Here is a 19,207-nt window from a genome sequence, read left to right as displayed (position 1 = left end):
AACCAAACCAAAGTGTGGGATCATTTTTACCCACAATTTATTGGTTCACGTGGAATAGATAGATTGTATTGCAAGAAATGAGAACAAGTTGAATCAAATGGCAACAATAACTTGAGCCAATAATATCCATCATTAAAGAAAGTACATAAAAAGATCTGAGGTCAATGAATAAGAAATGAAAATGCAATTAAAATCAATGGTTAGTTTAAAAGAACAAACTATGACCTAGTCAAAATCTATTCCTCACACGTGCAACCTCTTCAAAATTTAAATGTTCGGAGTGTTAATGTAAATTGTAAATTGTGTAAATTACCACACCACCAACTCCACCTACCATCTCCACTACCACCCACCACCTCCACTACCATCCACTACCACCACTCACCTACCTCACCTACTCCCAAATCCTCTCCTATATAATAGCTTGTAATATACAAAATATACACAGAAATACAGAGTTATTCATTTTGCTCTCTCTCTCTTTATCAATTTATCTTACATGGTATCAGAGCTAGGTTAACAACCTAGTCATTCTGCTTCACCGGCGGGCGGCAATCTCGCCTTGGCCGCCCGCCGGACCTCTACACATTCCTTGACTCCGCTGCCACTAAACCCAATTCAACATTCACCTTCAAGATCAGAGCATCATCACCATCATCCATCTTGGTCACCTACACCAAACACACACTCTCTCTCTCTCTCTCTCTCTCTCTCTGTGTGCAATGGCTAAACCCAAAGAAGAGAGAGACGAGCCACTGACTCCAGCAGGCCGACTCTTCTTGCGTCCCGAAATGAACCAAATCATCCATTGCCTCATCGGCGTCACAAACCCCATCAACATCGATTCAATCAAATCGGAAATCAGCAACTCCGTCATGATCAAACACCCCCGATTCTCAAGCCTCATGGTCCGAGACGGCCACGGCCGCGAACACTGGAGAAAAACCCATATCGACATTGACCGCCACATCATCATCATCGACATCTCTCTCGCCTCCACCACCGGCCAACGCGTCGTCGCCTGCCTCATCTCCGCCTCCACCGTCCGCCTCCACGACTCCGAGCCCGCCTCCGCCTACCGGGGCCTCCACGACCCCATTTGTCGTATGTGATTCTCTATCATTTGTGGCCACAGCCGATCTCAGATCTGTGACCACCTCTGATCAGAAATGATGATTGACGTCAGGAACAGACTTTCTCTCTTGTTCTTTCTCTCTCTTCAGCTATGAGGCAAGCCAGAGCACCTAGGAGACGCTGCCACTGTCCACGATGGTCGGAGAAGACAACAGATCTGGATTAAGAACAAATATCTGTTGGTGCAGATCTAGATAGAGAACAAAAATTCTCTTATTCTTGTAGACAATAGATTTCTAACCATGAAGAAAAGGACTACTACGAATCCTCTCAAATGTCCTCACACTATTGGTAGATATCAACGTCACAGTTCGATGAATCTGCACAATCGAAGTTGGATTTACCAAACCTCTTGAAAGTCACTCTCAGACTTAAAGTTTTGATGGAATTCGAGAGGTTGGCATTGGTTGCCCCAGAAGGACTCCACTGATGTTTCTCTCTCTCTCTCTCTCTCTCTCTCACAAAGGGGTGTGTCTGATGAGCCAAAAGTGATGAGGTGGCTAGGTAGACCGTGAATACCGTGAATCCAATGGGGAGTGTCCACTTTTGCACACTTCTCCACTTCTTTATTTATTTTTAATCACCACCACTTTTGACCCAAAAAAAAAAAAAAAAATCGACCCATCCTTTCTCCTTCACCTTTTGCACCCCACTCACCGACTCCCTCTCCACCAAATAAAATACCTTTCTTTATTTTATCTTATCTTTTTTTTTTTTTTTTGTGTCCTGTGTATTCTGTGTGTGTCCAGCTTGTGTCTCTCCCCCATATCACCATACCCACCGTTTCTTCCTCTTGTATTTTATCCTATTTTCTTTTCTTTTCTTTTATCACAAGCACCACAGTATCCAATACTCAAAGTGTCAGCATCCCATCATAGACTATTATTCACAAACCACCAAATTCAAGTCCTACATTTCCATTGTAATACCAGAGCCTTACCAATACATCACACACACACACACATAAAAAAAAAACAAAAAATACAAACCAAACCAATCTCCACTCACAACCCACAACCACCACCAAAACCGGCCTTACTTCTTCGCCTATTCCGCCGGTCTTTTCTTCTTGCCTCCGTCCTGGGCGGCCCTTGCCGGTGTTGCCTCCGTGTTTCCCACTCCACTGGGCATGATCACTACTCCCTGCTCCTCCACTGCAGCATATGGCGACCCTCCAAATCGGAACATCACGGTGGCCTTCCGCTTCAGCTCCTTGTTTTCTGCCCTTAGCACGCTTATAGAGCTCGCGCATCCTTATACATGCGTTGGAGCAAAGCTAGTTGGGCGTTTAATTGCTGCACCTCATTTGTCCTACTCTGCAGCCGGTGCGACAAGTTTGTGACCGCCGTCATGGACTCCACACATGCCTTCAAAGTATACTGATTAGCCTTCACATCCGTTTGCACTGCCATTTTTTGCTCCACCGACTGCATCGGAAAGTTCAACAGAGCAAACCCAGTGGTGTTTGGTTGAGGTTCACTGGCCACCGCACCCGTTATCTCTCTTGTTGACTCGTTGAGGTCGGGAAAGAGAGTCAGCAGACCACGGGACGACGAAGCCATTTTCTCTTGCAACAGAGTGTTACAGACTCTCTCTCTCAGCACAACAGTGTTACAGCCTCTCTCTCTCAGCACAACGAAGAGTTTTACAGAGGATTTCGCAGGTTTTTTGCTTCTGCCTCGGCCTCAGGCTCTGTCTTGGTTAAATAGCCGAGGCAGCCACGCGCATCGCGTGCCTCTTGACGCCGACAACCTGGCACGCCTTTTCATGGCAAGCCTTTTGATGCCTCGGGCACGCCTTTTGATGACACGCCTTTTGAGGATGCGGGCACACCTTTTGAGGGCACGACTTTTGAGGGCTCGATATCTACATCCATGTATATCTTTTGGGCAGCCTATCTACACACTCATACAGTGTCTTCTACACCGGTCAGCTTTATCAATCCCTTTGTTTCAACCTCAAATAGGTTTCTATCTTCACACCTATTTGAGTTTGAGGGGGGGTTATACATATATCATGGTGAGCATGGTTACACACCATGCGAACCACTCAAGCTGGTGAGCATGGTTATACACCATGGGAACCACTCAAGCCACCCCATGGCGCACTCCCTAAGTCGCCTCCTTGGTGTACCACCACAAGCTTCTACAACGGTCCGACATCACCCCGTAAACTGTCTTCTACACCGGTCCGACATGACCCCATAAACTGTCTACTACAACGGTCTGACACGACCACACAGTGTCTGCTACAACGGTCCGACATGACCCCGTAAACTGTCCCGACATTGATTCCGGTCAGCTTCTACAACGGTCCGACATGACCCCGTAAACTGTCTTCTACAACGGTCCGACATGACCCCGTAAACTGTTCTTCTACAACGGTCCGACATAACCCCGTAAACTGTCCTGCTACAACGGTCCAACATGACCCCATAAACTGTCTTCTACAACGGTCTGACACGACCACACAGTGTCTGCTACATCGGTCCGACATGACCCCGTAAACTGTCTGTTACAACGGTCCGACACGACCATACCGTGTCTTCTACAACGGTCTGACACGACCATACCGTGTCTCCTATCCTGTTTTATTTTATTTATCAGTTTATTTTTCTATTTTGTTACTCTCTTCAAACTCAAGTTGGTTAGTTCCTATCCTCCTTGAGTTTGAGGGGAGCTGTTAATGTAAATTGTAAATTGTGTAAATTACCACACCACCAACTCCACCTACCATCTCCACTACCACCCACCACCTCCACTACCATCCACTACCACCACTCACCTACCTCACCTACTCCCAAATCCTCTCCTATATAATAGCTTGTAATATACAAAATATACACAGAAATACAGAGTTATTCATTTTGCTCTCTCTCTCTTTATCAATTTATCTTACACGGAGTATGTAAGATTGCGACAAAGGTTTCCGTTAGTATTTTTTCTGAACAAAAGAAACTAGTAAACACAGTATTGTGTATGAGCTACATGAATAAACCAGGGACTGATAGAAGAACACTTCATAGTTTTATCAAAATGCATCGTTTATTCTACATTTAATTGAAGGTAATGTTCTACAATAGGGTGTAGCCTTCCCAATCTGAGAACTTGATTCCTTCATCACCGTAACAAAGACATGATAAAATTATTTTGTTCTTTCTAGACAATTCCAAATATGTGGCCCAAAAAATTAAAAGTAAAAATAAAGTACATGGTATGGTATTAGGCTTAAGCTGCAAACTAATAATTCATTTCTCATAACATAAATTTTGAGCGATTACTAAGAGGTGGGGGTTGGGACATTATTTGTAATCCCAAAAGCAAACCCAATGACACGTGATGTAGCTATCATGACGTGGGAAATTGATGGATCATGAACCCCTTTAGAATCCAACCCACACTGACAACTTTTAACAAAATAGCCTGCATTTAAAATGTTCTCACTTGTGTTCTCGTAAGAATCTTCGTCGTATGGGCCAGACACAAATTTGAGCGCGCCTCTCAAAAATTCAGACGCCACTTCGAATGAAGATACACAACTTTCAAGAGCTAGCTTTGCAGTGGGGTTTGTATCGTGCTTGGGAAGCACAAGAGATACGTGACTCTTGAGTTTTGATATGTCATTTATTCCTAAGTCGATGGCGACTTTCACAAGTGTTACTTTATCCGGGGCTAATGCGCTTCGAGGATCCAACTTGAAAGTTTCGACGCAGAATGTTTTGTTCTTACTCTAGTTGCAATAATCGTCGACTAGTTTGTATGGAGTAGAATTCAAAGTCATCCAAGTGGAATTTGCTGGAGTTGGGACGTGAAAGAAAACAGATAAAACAATGGTTTCGAATATGGTTGTGTGACTTATTGAATCCATTGCGATGTGCTTGATTGGCTTTTGCTTTGGTTCAGTGGGGTTCCTTCACAAATTATAGAGGCAAAAAAATGTCTATTTTTAGAGGTTGTCTCTAGTTACCAACCTTGACCTGTTGAAAAGAACTACCTGAGGATTTCTTGTAATATCTTAGTTGGCATGACTAAAGATAGCAATAAGCCTACGTACTACTAACTGGCTCTATTTTTTCAACAAATTTCCAAAGTTGCCCAGCATAAGCATTACTAGACCTCTATGAAAAAAGGGTGGATCTATTGATTTCTTACATAGTTATTGTTGTAGGTGGGATGTATGAACACCATGCATCATATACGAGTGGTGCATGTTGAACAAGTCAAGTCTACATAGTGAAAGCAATAGTATGGTGTTTCTCAAGAGGTGATGGAGTGAGGCTCCAAATTAATAATTCTTATTTTGAGAAAATAGAAAAATACCAAAAGAGAAATAATATTGCATATTGATGATAACCTTATGTCACCATGGAAAATTGCAATAATTGTGTACCTTACTATAGATTTTACAACGAACTATTATATTAAGGGAATTTGTCAACAAAAAAAAAATAAATAATAAATAATAGGACTTTAGCAAACAATGCATTTTTAAGGAAATGAGAAGTAATATAATCTATGTCAAAATTTAGTTTTTAGTATTTAGATATTTTGTTGCCAACAATGCTAGAGGGTCACAATTTTTGTGGTCACAATGGCTCAAAATTGTCAAAACGACATCGTTTTGGGTGCAAAACATGTCAAAACGACATTATTTTGGCAGTTTTAAGCCATTGTGGCCACAAAAATTGTGGCCCTCAAACATTTTCCTTTTGTTGCAGATCAATGTTGGCTAGCTATGTTCAAGTGTGCATTTGTAGTAGGCAGCAACAGTGGTATAAGTATGAGGAAGTGAAGACTTTCCACAACATGCATTAAATTCATGTAGTCGTCAACCCCATTTTTCATATGTGTTCACATTGCGACTTTGCCTAAAAAAAGGCACCCATCATTTGTAAAGCAATGTATGGTTAATAGATAAACATATTTATCTCTAAGTTACACTATTTTTCTTCAAATTCCTAGAATTTGAAATTAATTTTGATGATGATTTTTGACATCACTCTTGTACCTTCCTGTCGTGGAGTCATGTTTTTGCATTTGTACGTTAATCGTGTCAACTCTTAGACCATGTACTTCAAATGTTAGCTGGATACAAATGGTACGAATCCAATGGCACAGACGGCGATCAATTCCAAGTTACGATTAAAAAGATATGACTCTTTCCGTGAAGTCGCACCAAAAAAAAACATTTGAGTTCAAAGAGACAGATTACAAAAGCTGGGAAAGTCTATAGTACATTGTGTTTAAAAAATGTATGGTACATCGAAAATCAATGGCTCAGATTGAGCCACATCATTAAAAGTGACCTGGTAAGCACGTCACTTTTTATAGTTATGAGCCAAAATCATATTTGTTCATAACTAGAATCAAATTAATCATAACTTAGTTATAAGCTCTCATCACTTATCTCATAACCATATCTCATAACCAGCACCATTTTGTTGATAACCAATATCACATATTTCATAACTACAATCACATATCTCATAACTACATCTCATAACCAATATCCTTTAGCTCATAATCACACCACTTTGATCATAACCACTATCACATATCTCATAACTATTAATCACATATGTCATAACTACTACTCATATAGCTCATAACCACATCTTATAACCAATCCCCTTTGACTCATAACCAACATTACATATCTCATAATCAACACCCTTTTGCTCATAACCACATCACTTTGATCATAACTAATATCACATATCTTATAACTAATAACCACATATCTCATAACTAAACACCCTTTTGACTCATAACTACATCACTTTGCTTATAACCAAAATCACATATCTCATAATCAACAATCATATATCTCATAACCATTACCCACATATCTCATAACCAACACTCTTTGGCTCATAACTACAATCACTTATCTCATAACTACAATCACATATCTCATAACTACATCTCATAACCAATATCCTTTAGCTCATAACCAATATCCTTTGGCTCATAACCATACTCATATAGCTTATAACCACCTCTTTAGCTCATAACCACATCTTATAACCAATCCCCCTTTGACTCATAACCAACATTACATATCTCATAATCAACACCCTTTTGCTCATAACCAGATCATAACCAATATCACATATCTTATAACTAATAACCACATATCTCATAACCAAACACCCTTTTGACTCATGACTACATCACTTTGCTCATAACCAAAATCACAAATCTCATAATCAACAATCATATATCTCATAACCATTATTCACATATCTCATAACCAACACTATTTGGCTCATAACTAACATGACATATATCATAACTACTAATCACATATCTCATAACACCCTTTGGCTCATAGTCACACCACTTTGATCATAATTAACATCACATATCTCATAACCATTAGTCATATATCTCATAATCAATACTCTTTGGCTCATAACCATACCACTTTACTTATAACCACTAATCACATATCTCATAACCAACATTCTTTGGCTTATAACCACACCACTTTACTCATAACCACTAATCACATATCTCATAACCAACATTCTTTGCCTCATAATCACACCACTTTAGTCATAACCACTAATCACATATCTCATAACCACATCTCATAACCAATACCTTTTGGCTCGTAACCATACCATTTTGATCATAACCACCATTACATATCTCATAACCACATCTTATAACTAACATCATTTTCATCCATAAGCCCTAACTTTGATCATAACCAACTCAAAACCACTAACCACATATCTCTATTTTAGATTTATTTACTAAATACAATAAAAAGGGTAAATACAAAAATATACATTTTAAAATATTTATATACACATAGACATACATTTTAATAATTTGACTAAATTTGACACACATACGTCGTCTTACTCTTTTGAACATTTCTCTTTTCACCCATTTTTTCATCTTTCTATCTCTCTTCTCTCTCTCTCTCTCTCTCTCTCTCACTCATTACTCTTCTTTGTCTCTCTATGTCTCTGTCTCTCTTCTCTTTCTCTTTCTCACTCATCACTCTTCTCTGTCTGTCTGTCTGTCTGTCTCTTTTTCTTTCAATGTCTCTCGTCCATCTTTTTTCTCTTTATCTCTCTCATCTATCTTCTCTCTCTCTCTTCTCTTTATCTCCCTCGCTTATCTCTCTCTGTCTCTCTCTCGTTTATCTCTTTTCGCTCTTTTCTCTCTCTCTCTCTCTCTCTCTCTCTCTCTTTGTCTATATCTTTTCATCCATTTTTTCATCTCCATCTCTCTCTTCTCTTTCTTTCTCTCTCTTACTCATCACTCTTCTCTCTCTATTTGTCTGTCTATTTGTCTCTCTCTCTCTCTTCCTATGTCTCTCACTCATCTATCTCTTCCCTCATCTCTTTTCTCTATCTGTCTCTTTCGTTCATCTCTCTTCTCTTTATCTCTTCTCTTTATCTCTCTTTCTCTATCTCTCTCATCTTTCTCTCTCGTTCATCTCACTATCTTTCTCTCTGTCTCTCTATCTTTCTCATTGTCTCTCTCATTCATCTCTCTTCTCTCTATCTCTCTCTGTCTTTCTCGTCCATCTCTCTTCTCTCTCTGTCTCTTTTCTGTCAGAAACAAAAGGTCACCTCGCTCGAGCGAAGGAAAGCTTGCTTGAGCGACCAATGCAAAGCTTCAGGTCTGCAACGCAGAAGCACGCTCGAGCGAACGAAAGCTTGCTCGAGCAAAGAACACCAAGCTTCAGGTTTTACAACCACCCGCTACCTACTTACCACCACCACTTATCACCCACCGGCCACCACCATCCACCACCTGACACCACCAACTACCCACCACTACCAGCCACCTGCCACCCATCCACCCGCCACCACCACCCATTACCACCCCCTACCGCCACCCACCTGCCACCACTACCCACCACCCACCACCACCACCACTACCACCCACTCGCTACCACTTACCACCTGCCACCGTCACCCACCCACCCACCCACCACCACCACCACCACCCGCCACCTACCCGCTATCCACCACCCACTTGCGACCACCACCACCACCCACTCGCTACCACCCACCACCCGCCACCGTCACCCACCCATCCACCATCACCCGCCATCCGCCACCCACTTGCCACCACCACCACCACCATCACCCACTCGCTACCGCCCACCACCCGCCACCATCACCCACCCGCTACCACCCACCACCTGCCACCCACCTGCCACCACCCACTCGCCACCACCCATCACCCGCCACCGTCACCCACCCACCCACCGTCACCAATTTCCACCACCGTCTTCCGCCTCCACTTGCCACCACTTGCCATTTCTCACTCTTTTTTATATTTTTAAATTTTTTAAAACATTTTGTCAATGACCAAACACGTTTGTAGTTTATGTTTTTCTAAAAATAAACAAAAACCAGTTTATAAAATTTTTGTAAATATAAACTGAAAACGTAAACGTTACCAAACACAAAATGATTGTCTCAGTTTATAAATTTGAGGAAAAAATGTAAACTCAAAAAATGAGTTTACGTTTTCAGTTTTCAATTAATTTATTTTCAATTATTTTTTTCAAATGATTTTTTTTGAAATATTTTTTTTTTCCAAATAAATATTTTTAAAATTATTATTTTTCAAATAATTTTTTTTCAAATAATTTTTTTTTCAATTAACTTTTTTTTCAAATATTTTTTCAATTAATTATTTTTTTCAATTAATCTTTTTTTTTCAATTAATATTTTTTCCCAATTAAATTTTTTTTCAATTATTTTTTTAATTAACTTTTTTCAATTATAATGTGTGTGATCCCATTGTTATAAATAATAAAAATAAATATAAATATAAATATTTTAGGCCTAAACAAACATATTTTTTAATTTATATTTTTAAAATTTTATAAGCATTTGTTCAAACCAAACGCGTTTGTAATTTATGTTTTTCTAAAAATAAACAAAAATCAATTTATAAAATTTTTGTAAACATAAACTAAAAACGTAAACGTTCCCAAACACTACCTTATAGTTTCTAAAATTTTGTCTATTATGTTTACGCCAATTTATGGTATGATTATACATTTTGTAATTGATGAGTAAAATATTTTTTTAATTAATTTTACTTAATAAAAATATATAAGAATTTATATTAAAAATAAATAAAAAAAAATTTGAGTATAAATTGATAAAATTATAAATTAATAATTTATTTTATTATAAGACTCTAATTATTTTAATTTTTTTTATCATGATTATTACATAATTCCCCCAAATAATTTCGCCCAAAAATTTAGACCCTTTCTTCAAACATCCAAATTTCCAAATTTTCTGAAAATCAAAATTCCCTCCTCTCCTGACAAATCCCTCAGACCCTTTCTTCATCCCAAACGTCTCCCTTTCTTCATCCCAAACGTCTTCAAAAATTACTCTCTCTCTCTCTCTCTGCCCTTGCCACGGCCGGGACCTGCGCCGCCGCATCCTCTACCACGGTGAAAAGCTCCCAAAGCTGTTGACAAAGATCTGTATAGGATCTCGCCGGAGCTCCTTCTCGCCAAGCACTGAAGAGTGAGTTTATTCTGCCCTTTTCTTTTCCTCCTCGTTTTAGCAAGCTACATGCCTCAATGTATGTCTCTCTTTCTCACTCTGCTACTTGTTTCTCTCCCTTTCTCCATCTCCATTCTATGAAACCCTAGACCGAAATCCCCTTCTTCGAAACTGCCCCTTTCACCTTTGTGAACTCACTGGGTTGGTTTATAAAATTAGGAAAATATGATTTGAATAGGTTTAGGTTTTTTATGTTTGTTAGTTCTGTTGATTCCATATATATATATATATATATATACACTTGAAATTTGGCTTGTGTGAAATCTGATGTGTTGGTAATTGAATTTTGTAACCATGTAACTGATATGAGACTAATTTTTTATTTGCTTATTGAAATCTGTTTATTTTTCTAACAATTACTCTTGTGGTTGCTTGATTTTCCTATGAGAAACAAAATTAAAGTGGTTTGGATGTATTACCTTTAGCAATTTTCTGGGAATTGTATAAACTGAGAAATGAATGGATATTTTGATGTTACTTTATAAACCCATTCAACATACCTATTTGCTTATTGGACTTTTGTTCTGCAACCCAACTTTGAAGAATCATTATTTGAGGCACCATACTAGGAACATAGATTACTATTAATTCAAATAATTTGTTAAACAAAAGAAGTGTTTGTGCTATAATCAGTTCAGAGATTACTAAAATAGGTCCATGAGATATATACCTTTTAGTTTAGGGCTACTTTTCCTTTCTTTTCTTTCTTCCCCCCTCACCTTGCATTTTGAGTTGTCTATGACTCTTTTCTGTTAGATTGATTGTTTAAATTCTGCCTTCTCAACCCTGATTTGACTAAGAACCAAACCCATTTAAGATAGTTCATCTAAATGGTTAGGCCTCCATAATCCAGGCTATAAATTTGTTGGACCTTCGGTGTAGTGTTCATAATCTCGACCTTCTTTAAATTTTTAGCATGTTCTCTTTTGGGATTGGTTAGAATTATCTATTTGTTTTGGTTTTTGAGGGAATTGTAGAGAACTATACAAGAATTGAAGTAATGAATATGTTGGGCAATTTGTGAGCTCACCTATGTCATTAATCTGGCACTGTCATGTGTGATTATCTTCTTTTTGAGATGTAAAAAATGTTCAATACATATTTTCTTTCCATTGAATGGCAAGTAATGTAGGGTACCTTTTTCAATAGTAATATCAGTTTAGGTTAATTTCTAACAAAATTTCAGATAAACAAAAGTCTTTTCTAGGATGGTGAATTCTATAGGACAGCTTTTGTCAGGCATTTGATAGGAACAGGCAAAAATAGAAAAGGGGGATTGATGACTTTGATTTGGTCTTTAAAATGGAATCCAATGCTTTTCATGAAAAGGCAACCTCATTTTAGGGTCTACATCCCTTATGTCTCTTACAAGAATGAGAGACTATCAGATAAATAAGAAATAGATAAAGTAATTGCAAATTTCAAAATTTAATTTTCATTTGCACCGAATACATATCTATACTCTATTAGTATGTAATTATTTTTTCAATTTTCATTTATCTGATATTTGTCCTACAAGATGATGTATTTGTGCAATATTTCATCCACATATAGATGATGTATTTGTGCTTTTGTGTTGAGCATTGGAAGTCTTTTGTCGAAGTCCATTATGGCATTAACAAGTTAACTGCACGTAGCGTACGAGTATGGGTTATGAGATTTGGTGAATGACATATTGGGTTATTGAAGAGTCGTCTGACTACTCAATAGCCGAATCATAGAGGTTTTTATCGCTTCTCTTTGACACTTTTGGATTGGTCATATTGTCGCAACAAAATAAGACAAAAATTATTCTAAAAGAAATTTAGCTCTATGTTCACTAGAGATAAGTTGTGTATGATAAATATTTATAAAATTATAAAAACAAATTCAGCCACCAAGCAAAGACAAAGTGAAAGGTAAGTTTTTTTTTGTCTTGTTTGAATTTTGCTATTCTTTGCCTTGAATCAATAAAAAAACTTATGATTTGTTTCATCCCGTTTCATTTGAGCAAGAGGGACGATGTGACTCACCTAGTCTAGGAATTTGTTTGTTTGTTTTTTTTTTTTTTTTGGTGAATAAGTCATGAAAAAAAAAAGGAAAATACAAGAATACAAGGGAAATACCCCAGGACCTAACACAAGCTATACATAGAGAGCAACGGTTAGCAGGCCAAGCATCGAAACCCGTTAGACTTAAAACCCTATCCCAGAAACATAAAAGCAGCACTATAAAGGGCCTAAGAAAATGTTCAATATTCCCAATAAAAAAATGGGATTTTTTAACACAAACCTAGACACCCAAAAATAGTCACATAATACAAAAGTTTGCATAGCCCGCAAAAAGTAGGAGAATTACAATGATGAATCACCTAGAAATATATCTCCTCCCTTGCACAGCCCACAAGGGTAGGAAGCAAAGCAACAAAAAGACCAACTGTATCCACTGTATATACATCAAAAGACCATCTGTAAACCTACCTACATCATATATTACATTATAGCTACTAATCATATTACTGCCAACATTCTTTACAGTTGCTTCATCCATCTTCAGTCTTAGAGGATTAGTAAAACCTCAGCAGCAGGCCACAACATAGCAACAGGCCACACCATAGCAGCAGGCCACAACTCCAAATTGAATTCATTTTTACAAGACGACCAACTATGGTCCCCTCCCACTTTCTCATATGGGAACCTAATAGCATTTATGTTAAGCAAGAATTACAACCAAAGCCATAGTTGTTGTCATTTATAATTACTCACTTTATGATATATAACTTCATGTAACTATAACATATTGATTGATGTTGGCTCAAATCATTTGGAAAATCCACTCCCACATTTATATTATATTTTGAATTTTTTTGGAAAATAATAAGCTAGCACAAAAGAAGAAGAAAATTATGTGAATGTGCTTTGCTTTCTATAATGTTGAAACCATTAGGGGTGTGCAGCGGATGGCCTGACCCGCCACACGGACCCGACCCGATGAGCTTTGGGTGGATGCGTGACCTGTGGCGGACGGATGCGGGTCTATTTTTTTTCATTTTCTCGGGTTCGGGTCGGGTCACGGGTAATCCGCCAATTCTATCTGTTCACCCGACCTGCCCGCCCTCTTATTTTCCCCCTTTTCCCCCCCTGTGTTGCCTCCTTTTTTTTTCATTTCACGTTTTGTAAACCAAGGTAATCTTCTCATTTCATCTATTGAAAGATTTTTTTTTTGATTAAAGGTTTTAATTATTTTTGTGATGTTATATATATAGTAGCGTAATATTGAAGTGATCTGGTTATGCAAATGTTTGTACTTGGACTCTGTTTTACTTATCTTGAGACCCATTTAGCTCTTAGATTAGTGTTTGCTTAAGATCATTTTCAGCCCTTCACCAATTTTTTCATCTAATTTGGTTCCAAATTTGAGTAAAAAGTTTGATTTGATATTAACTACTCCAATCCTTTCATCAATTTTCCATCGAAATCTTTTTAAATTTTCTCCTCTTATCCAAACAATTAAAAATAATTCCTATTACCTCTAATAAGGGACCTCCTCATTGGTGTCTTGTGATTGGTTTTTTTTTTAACTTGCTTGTTTTTCAACTTTGTCCTCTATATTTTTCCACTTTCTGATTAAATTTATAATGTAGTATTTGTTTTGGTTAAGTCACAAAAGTATAACTAAGCTTGAGCAAATTCATTGTTTATTATTGGTAAATCATTTGGGATATTTTTTTTTTTCCACTAATGATTTCAGTCAGTGATTTGAAATCTTACGTGTATTGAGGCTATCATATGTCAAGTTGTTGATTCTGCTTCAGCAGCAAACCAATCTGTGTATTGTGTGTTCATGGCAGCACAGCATCTCAGTATTGTATTACCTTTTTACTTATTGTTGGCTCTTGGTCCAATATTGATAGCTTTTTTAAACATACTCATGTGCATATTAATGTGCTTTGCATAGTTTAAAAATGAGTATTTGTTAATTTCCCTTGAAGTCAATAATGTGAGCTTGAGGTGTTTAAAGCAAAGTGAGAGTGATGAAAACATCTCCACCACTGTTCGACAACCTTGTGCAGTTTAACATGCAATTCTTTGCTATTAGTCTCGAAAGTGTGTGCATCAGATTGGTATAATGGGCTGGAGCAATCAACTTTGCATTACACGTTATGACATTAGCTCAGGCTTTAATTGGTTTTGGTTTTTGCTCTGTGATGCAGATAGCTCTGTTTGTTTCCTCCGGTGATGCTGTGCAGCCGGGTTGGCTTTTAACATTCCTCAAATGCACAAATCAGAGAAATGTGAATGCATCTAGTTAAGGTTTGTGGCTTTAGAGTTGAAGTAATGTTTACTTTTGTGCTGCTAGTGTTGTGTGTCAGATTAATTGGTAGGGAATGTGCAGCTAGAAGCTTCACAGTTTCAGCTGATTTTTTATTTCTTAGAACTGCATACAGTTGTTTCTACCTTTTTATTTATTTTTATTTTTTTGTAAGGTGTTGTTTCCAGGTGCTCCTTTGCTCACCTATTTTATATGATTTTCTTAGGTTCTTTTGAATTTGTCTCTTTTCTTAGGTTATTACAAATGAGCATGAGCAGGTTACTCTCAATTTAACATGTAACTTACAATAGTTGAGCCCTGCTCATGCACACATAAACAACCTAGCTGCAGTGTTCATGTATGCATTGCACATAGGTGGTGGTTGAGGAATTAAGTGCACATTAATTTAGTAATTTTTTTTGAAAGTGTACATGTTAAATTATGTCAAAAATTTGTAAAATTTTAAACCGCCAAACCGATCGCATCCATCCGCCAATCCGCCAATCCGCTCAATCTGCATCCGCCGCATTGGCGGACGGATGCGGATGGATTTTCTCCAATCCGCCAATTTGGCGGACGGATGGCGGATTGGAGGTTTCGTGGCCGCAACCGATCCGCGCCCACCCCTAGAAACCATCATATTTCCTTAATGTTATGTTTGGATCATAGATTTAGCTAGGGATTTGGAAATGGAAAGGGAAAGGGAAAGGGAAAGGGAAAATGTGTGTTGAATGTAATTATAAGAACATTTGTTTATTTAATTTTTTTTTGTGTATATTTTTATTTAATTTTTTGTTGAAGTGGTCAAACGGTTGGTTATGGTACATTTGTTTAAGTGTTTATTTATGTAATGGTTATTGAGACTTTGAACAAAGGTAGTAGACTTTCATCTTTGTTATTGTTTATGCAGTTTGTTAATGTCAAAAGATGTGCAAAATAATATTTTTCGTACCTAGATTCTTTCTTTTCTCCCCACAATCATTAATTTCATTACGTATTGTCTTTTTTACTAACTCTATTTTAATGTTCTGTTTTTGTTTGTTATAGGTCCTCAATTTCTCCATCTTAACGTAGAAGTAAAGCTATACCTCCTCCATCCCTTCGTCTCTAGCGGTTGCATTAGCAGGTGTGTTTTTTAATTTATTTGCTTTTAATTAATAGCAGGGCACTGGCGGGTGTGCTATTTTATTTATTTATGCTGTCTTTTTTTATTTATTTGTTTATTTTAATTGATAGCAGGGCACTGGCGGGTGTGCTATTTTATTTATTTGTGCTGTCTTTTTTATTTATTTGTTTATTTTAATTGATAGCAAGGCACTGGCGGGTGTGCTATTTTATTTATTTGTGCCGTATTTTTTATTTATTTGTTTATTTTAATTGATAGCAGGGCACTGGCGGGTGTGCTACTTTATTTATTTGTGCCGTCTTTTTTTATTTATTTGTTTCTTTTAATTGATAGCAGGGCACTGGCGGGTGTGCTATTTTATTTATTTGTGCTGTGTTTTTTTATTTATTTGTTTATTTTAATTGATAGCAGGGCACTGGCGGGTGTGCTATTTTATTTATTTGTGCTGTCTTTTTTTATTTATTTGTTTATTTTAATTGATAGCAGGGCACTGGCGGGTGTGCTATTTTATTTATTTGTGCTGTCTTTTTTATTTATTTGTTTATTTTAATTGATAGTAGGGCACTGGCAGGTGTGCTTTTATTTTGTTTGTTTATTTTAATTGATAGTAGGATACTTGCGGGTGTACTGTCTTTTTTTTAGAGGGAGATGATGTCACAAGAGAGAGATTGAATTCATTTTTGGTTGAACTCAAATTTGTTGAATGACATGTAAATGTCTGGAAATTCTGAATTGATACTTTTGCTTCCCACTCACGACAAAAATAAACATAATTTTGAGGGAGCAGAGAAATGTACATGTTTGAAAAGAAAGAACTCTAGGGCAAATACATCACAAGCTGAACAGTTGATTGTTATAACTTGCTTTGATAACTTTAGCGAATTTTAAAATTTGTTATTTACTTGGAATGGTGATCAAAAAATTTGCCCCTATGTTTATGTGTGTTGTAATTATAAGAACTCTCTTGATTCTTATTTACTTGGAATGGTGATCCATAAATATATGGGTCCCTCTTATTTTCATAATTAATAGATCTATAAGATGAAAGATTATATCTATAGTATTTTTGAAAATTCTCATTTTGATTTGGTAATGAATATACTTCGTAGTCGTTTTGTTTTTTGTAATGAATTAATAGGCCTTTTTTTTATGAATTCTCTTTGTTTAAATATTGATTTTGAATTGTACGACATTGATTGATTCTATTTTTCCATTTTCCTGCTATTAATCTAGACCATCTAATTTGAGATAAATGGTATTGATAATGACCTTTTAACCAGTTTTTCCATTGATTTAGTCCAGAATTCCGAAGTTTCTTAGGTCTTAATTCACAATGAATTATTCCTTGTTTTCCAAAACAATCTTTTATTGAAGTCTTAAGACAAAAAGACGTTCCGTGATATTGAAGAATAGATCTTAACTTATACAAGGAGCATAAGTCAAAGTTGTGGGATTTAGCATTAGGAAAGACACGCGAACAATGCAGGCAACAAAGGTTCTTAGTAGAAAATGGGTCTTAATTCATAATGAATTATTCCTTGTTTTCCAAAATAATCTTTTATTGAAGTCTTAAGAAAAAAAGACGTTCTGTGATATTGAAGAATAGATTACAGAATCATTCTCTATTTATTTTGATTTTCAATAACTATGTCATTAATGGCAAGTTATTGAATGTTTTCAATAACTATGTCATTAAATCTATGTACATTATTCTACTATTGTTTTTGTCTGTTATTTGCTCTTTTATAAAATTCTCTTATGTGATTTTAGGAATTTTCATTCATTTTATAAGATAATGTTATTCTTTTCGTATTGTTTTTGATGTAGTTATCATGGATCCTTTTGGATGTACCAAATTTGAGCGCAAGCTTGAAGATGACGAAGTTTGTGGGAATAAAGAAGAATTAGGTTCCCATGCAAATGACCCTATTCAAAGTTTAACCAAGAATGATGTTCTTGAAATGCAATTCAATTCAGAAGAGGATGCCAATGATTTCTATAATCAATATGCTAAAGTTGTGGGATTTAGCATTAGGAAAGACACGCGAACAATGCAGGCAACAAAGGTTCTTAGTAGAAAATGGGTATGCTCAAGGCAAGGCCAAAGAGCAAAGCAACACTTGGCCCGTATTGATCGAAAAAGAGCTGCCAGGGCATTGACTAGAGTTGGTTGTGATGCTCATTTCCGCATAAAGTACAATCTGGATGTAGGCAAATACATTGTCACTCACTTTAACATGGAACATAACCATCCATTGGCAACATCACCATGTGTGCCATTTCTTCGGTCACATAGGTTTGTAAAGATCCCCGACAAAGCTCAAGTAAAGACTTTGCACGATGTTGGTGTCAAGACAAGCCAGATAATGGATTTGTTGGTGCAACAATCTGGGTCTTTCGCGAACGTGGGCTTTATTCACAAGGATTTGCACAATTATATTCAAGCTGAGCGCAAAGTAGAAATGAAGGATGGTGATGCGGAGTGTGCTTTGGCTTACTTATGTGCAAAAGCTGATGCTGACCCTTACTTCTTTTACAAGTATGACAAGGATCAAGAGAATCGGCTTGACAAATTGTTTTGGGCAGATTCAAGGTCTCGCCTAGACTATGCTGCATTTGGTGACGTGTTGGTCTTCGATACAACTTATAAAACGAATGCATATAACAAACCTTTTGTTATTTTCGCCGGGGTCAATAACCATTTTGAAACCACCATATTTACATGCAGCTTGCTTGTTGTTGAGACAATTGCAACATACACATGGGTTTTGCAGAAGTTGTTAGAGGCCATGGATAACAAAAGACCGGTGTTAGTGTTGACAGATGGGGATATGGCCATGCGTGAGGCAATACAAAAAGTCTTCCCGAGTGCCAAGCATCGTCTATGTAATTGGCATATGCACAGAAATGCCAAGCGAAATGTTCGAGTTGATGGATTCGAGGGACATTTCAAGCATCTCATGGATCTTGATGCGAATGAGGTTGTATTTGAGGAAGCTTGGAGTAAGATGGTTAGAAAATATGGCCTTCAAAATAACAAGTGGGTATCAGACACCTACAACAACAAAGGCATGTGGGCTCAGTCATATTTGCGT

At 37.2% G+C, this 19,207-nt stretch overlaps 1 protein-coding gene across 1 annotated transcript; it reads left to right on the top strand.

The window, feature by feature from the left end:
- The first annotated feature begins 10,408 nt into the window (after positions 1-10,408).
- LOC145795843 (protein FAR1-RELATED SEQUENCE 5-like) lies at positions 10,409-18,909 on the top strand. Its single transcript, XM_082880768.1, has 5 exons — positions 10,409-10,657; positions 14,889-14,988; positions 16,034-16,112; positions 17,940-18,839; positions 18,887-18,909. The coding sequence occupies exons 4-5, from the start codon at positions 17,945-17,947 to the stop codon at positions 18,907-18,909; spliced, it is 918 nt and encodes a 305-aa protein (XP_082736894.1). The 5' UTR covers positions 10,409-10,657; positions 14,889-14,988; positions 16,034-16,112; positions 17,940-17,944.
- The last annotated feature ends 298 nt before the right edge of the window (positions 18,910-19,207 follow it).

This window comes from Camellia sinensis, chromosome 7 (genome assembly GCF_055761805.1).
Source record: "Camellia sinensis isolate YWXY chromosome 7, ASM5576180v1, whole genome shotgun sequence".
Lineage (NCBI taxonomy): Eukaryota > Viridiplantae > Streptophyta > Magnoliopsida > Ericales > Theaceae > Camellia > Camellia sinensis.
This window is presented reverse-complemented; position numbering and strand designations above follow the sequence as displayed.

Bases quoted from the DNA above. Each gene is read 5' to 3' on its own strand.
- LOC145795843 (XM_082880768.1), top strand. From the start codon at position 17,945: ATGGATCCTTTTGGATGTACCAAATTTGAGCGCAAGCTTGAAGATGAC. The intron at 18,840-18,886 runs GCTTGCTTGTTG...TGGGTTTTGCAG, and splicing joins AACCACCATATTTACATGCA to AAGTTGTTAGAGGCCATGGA.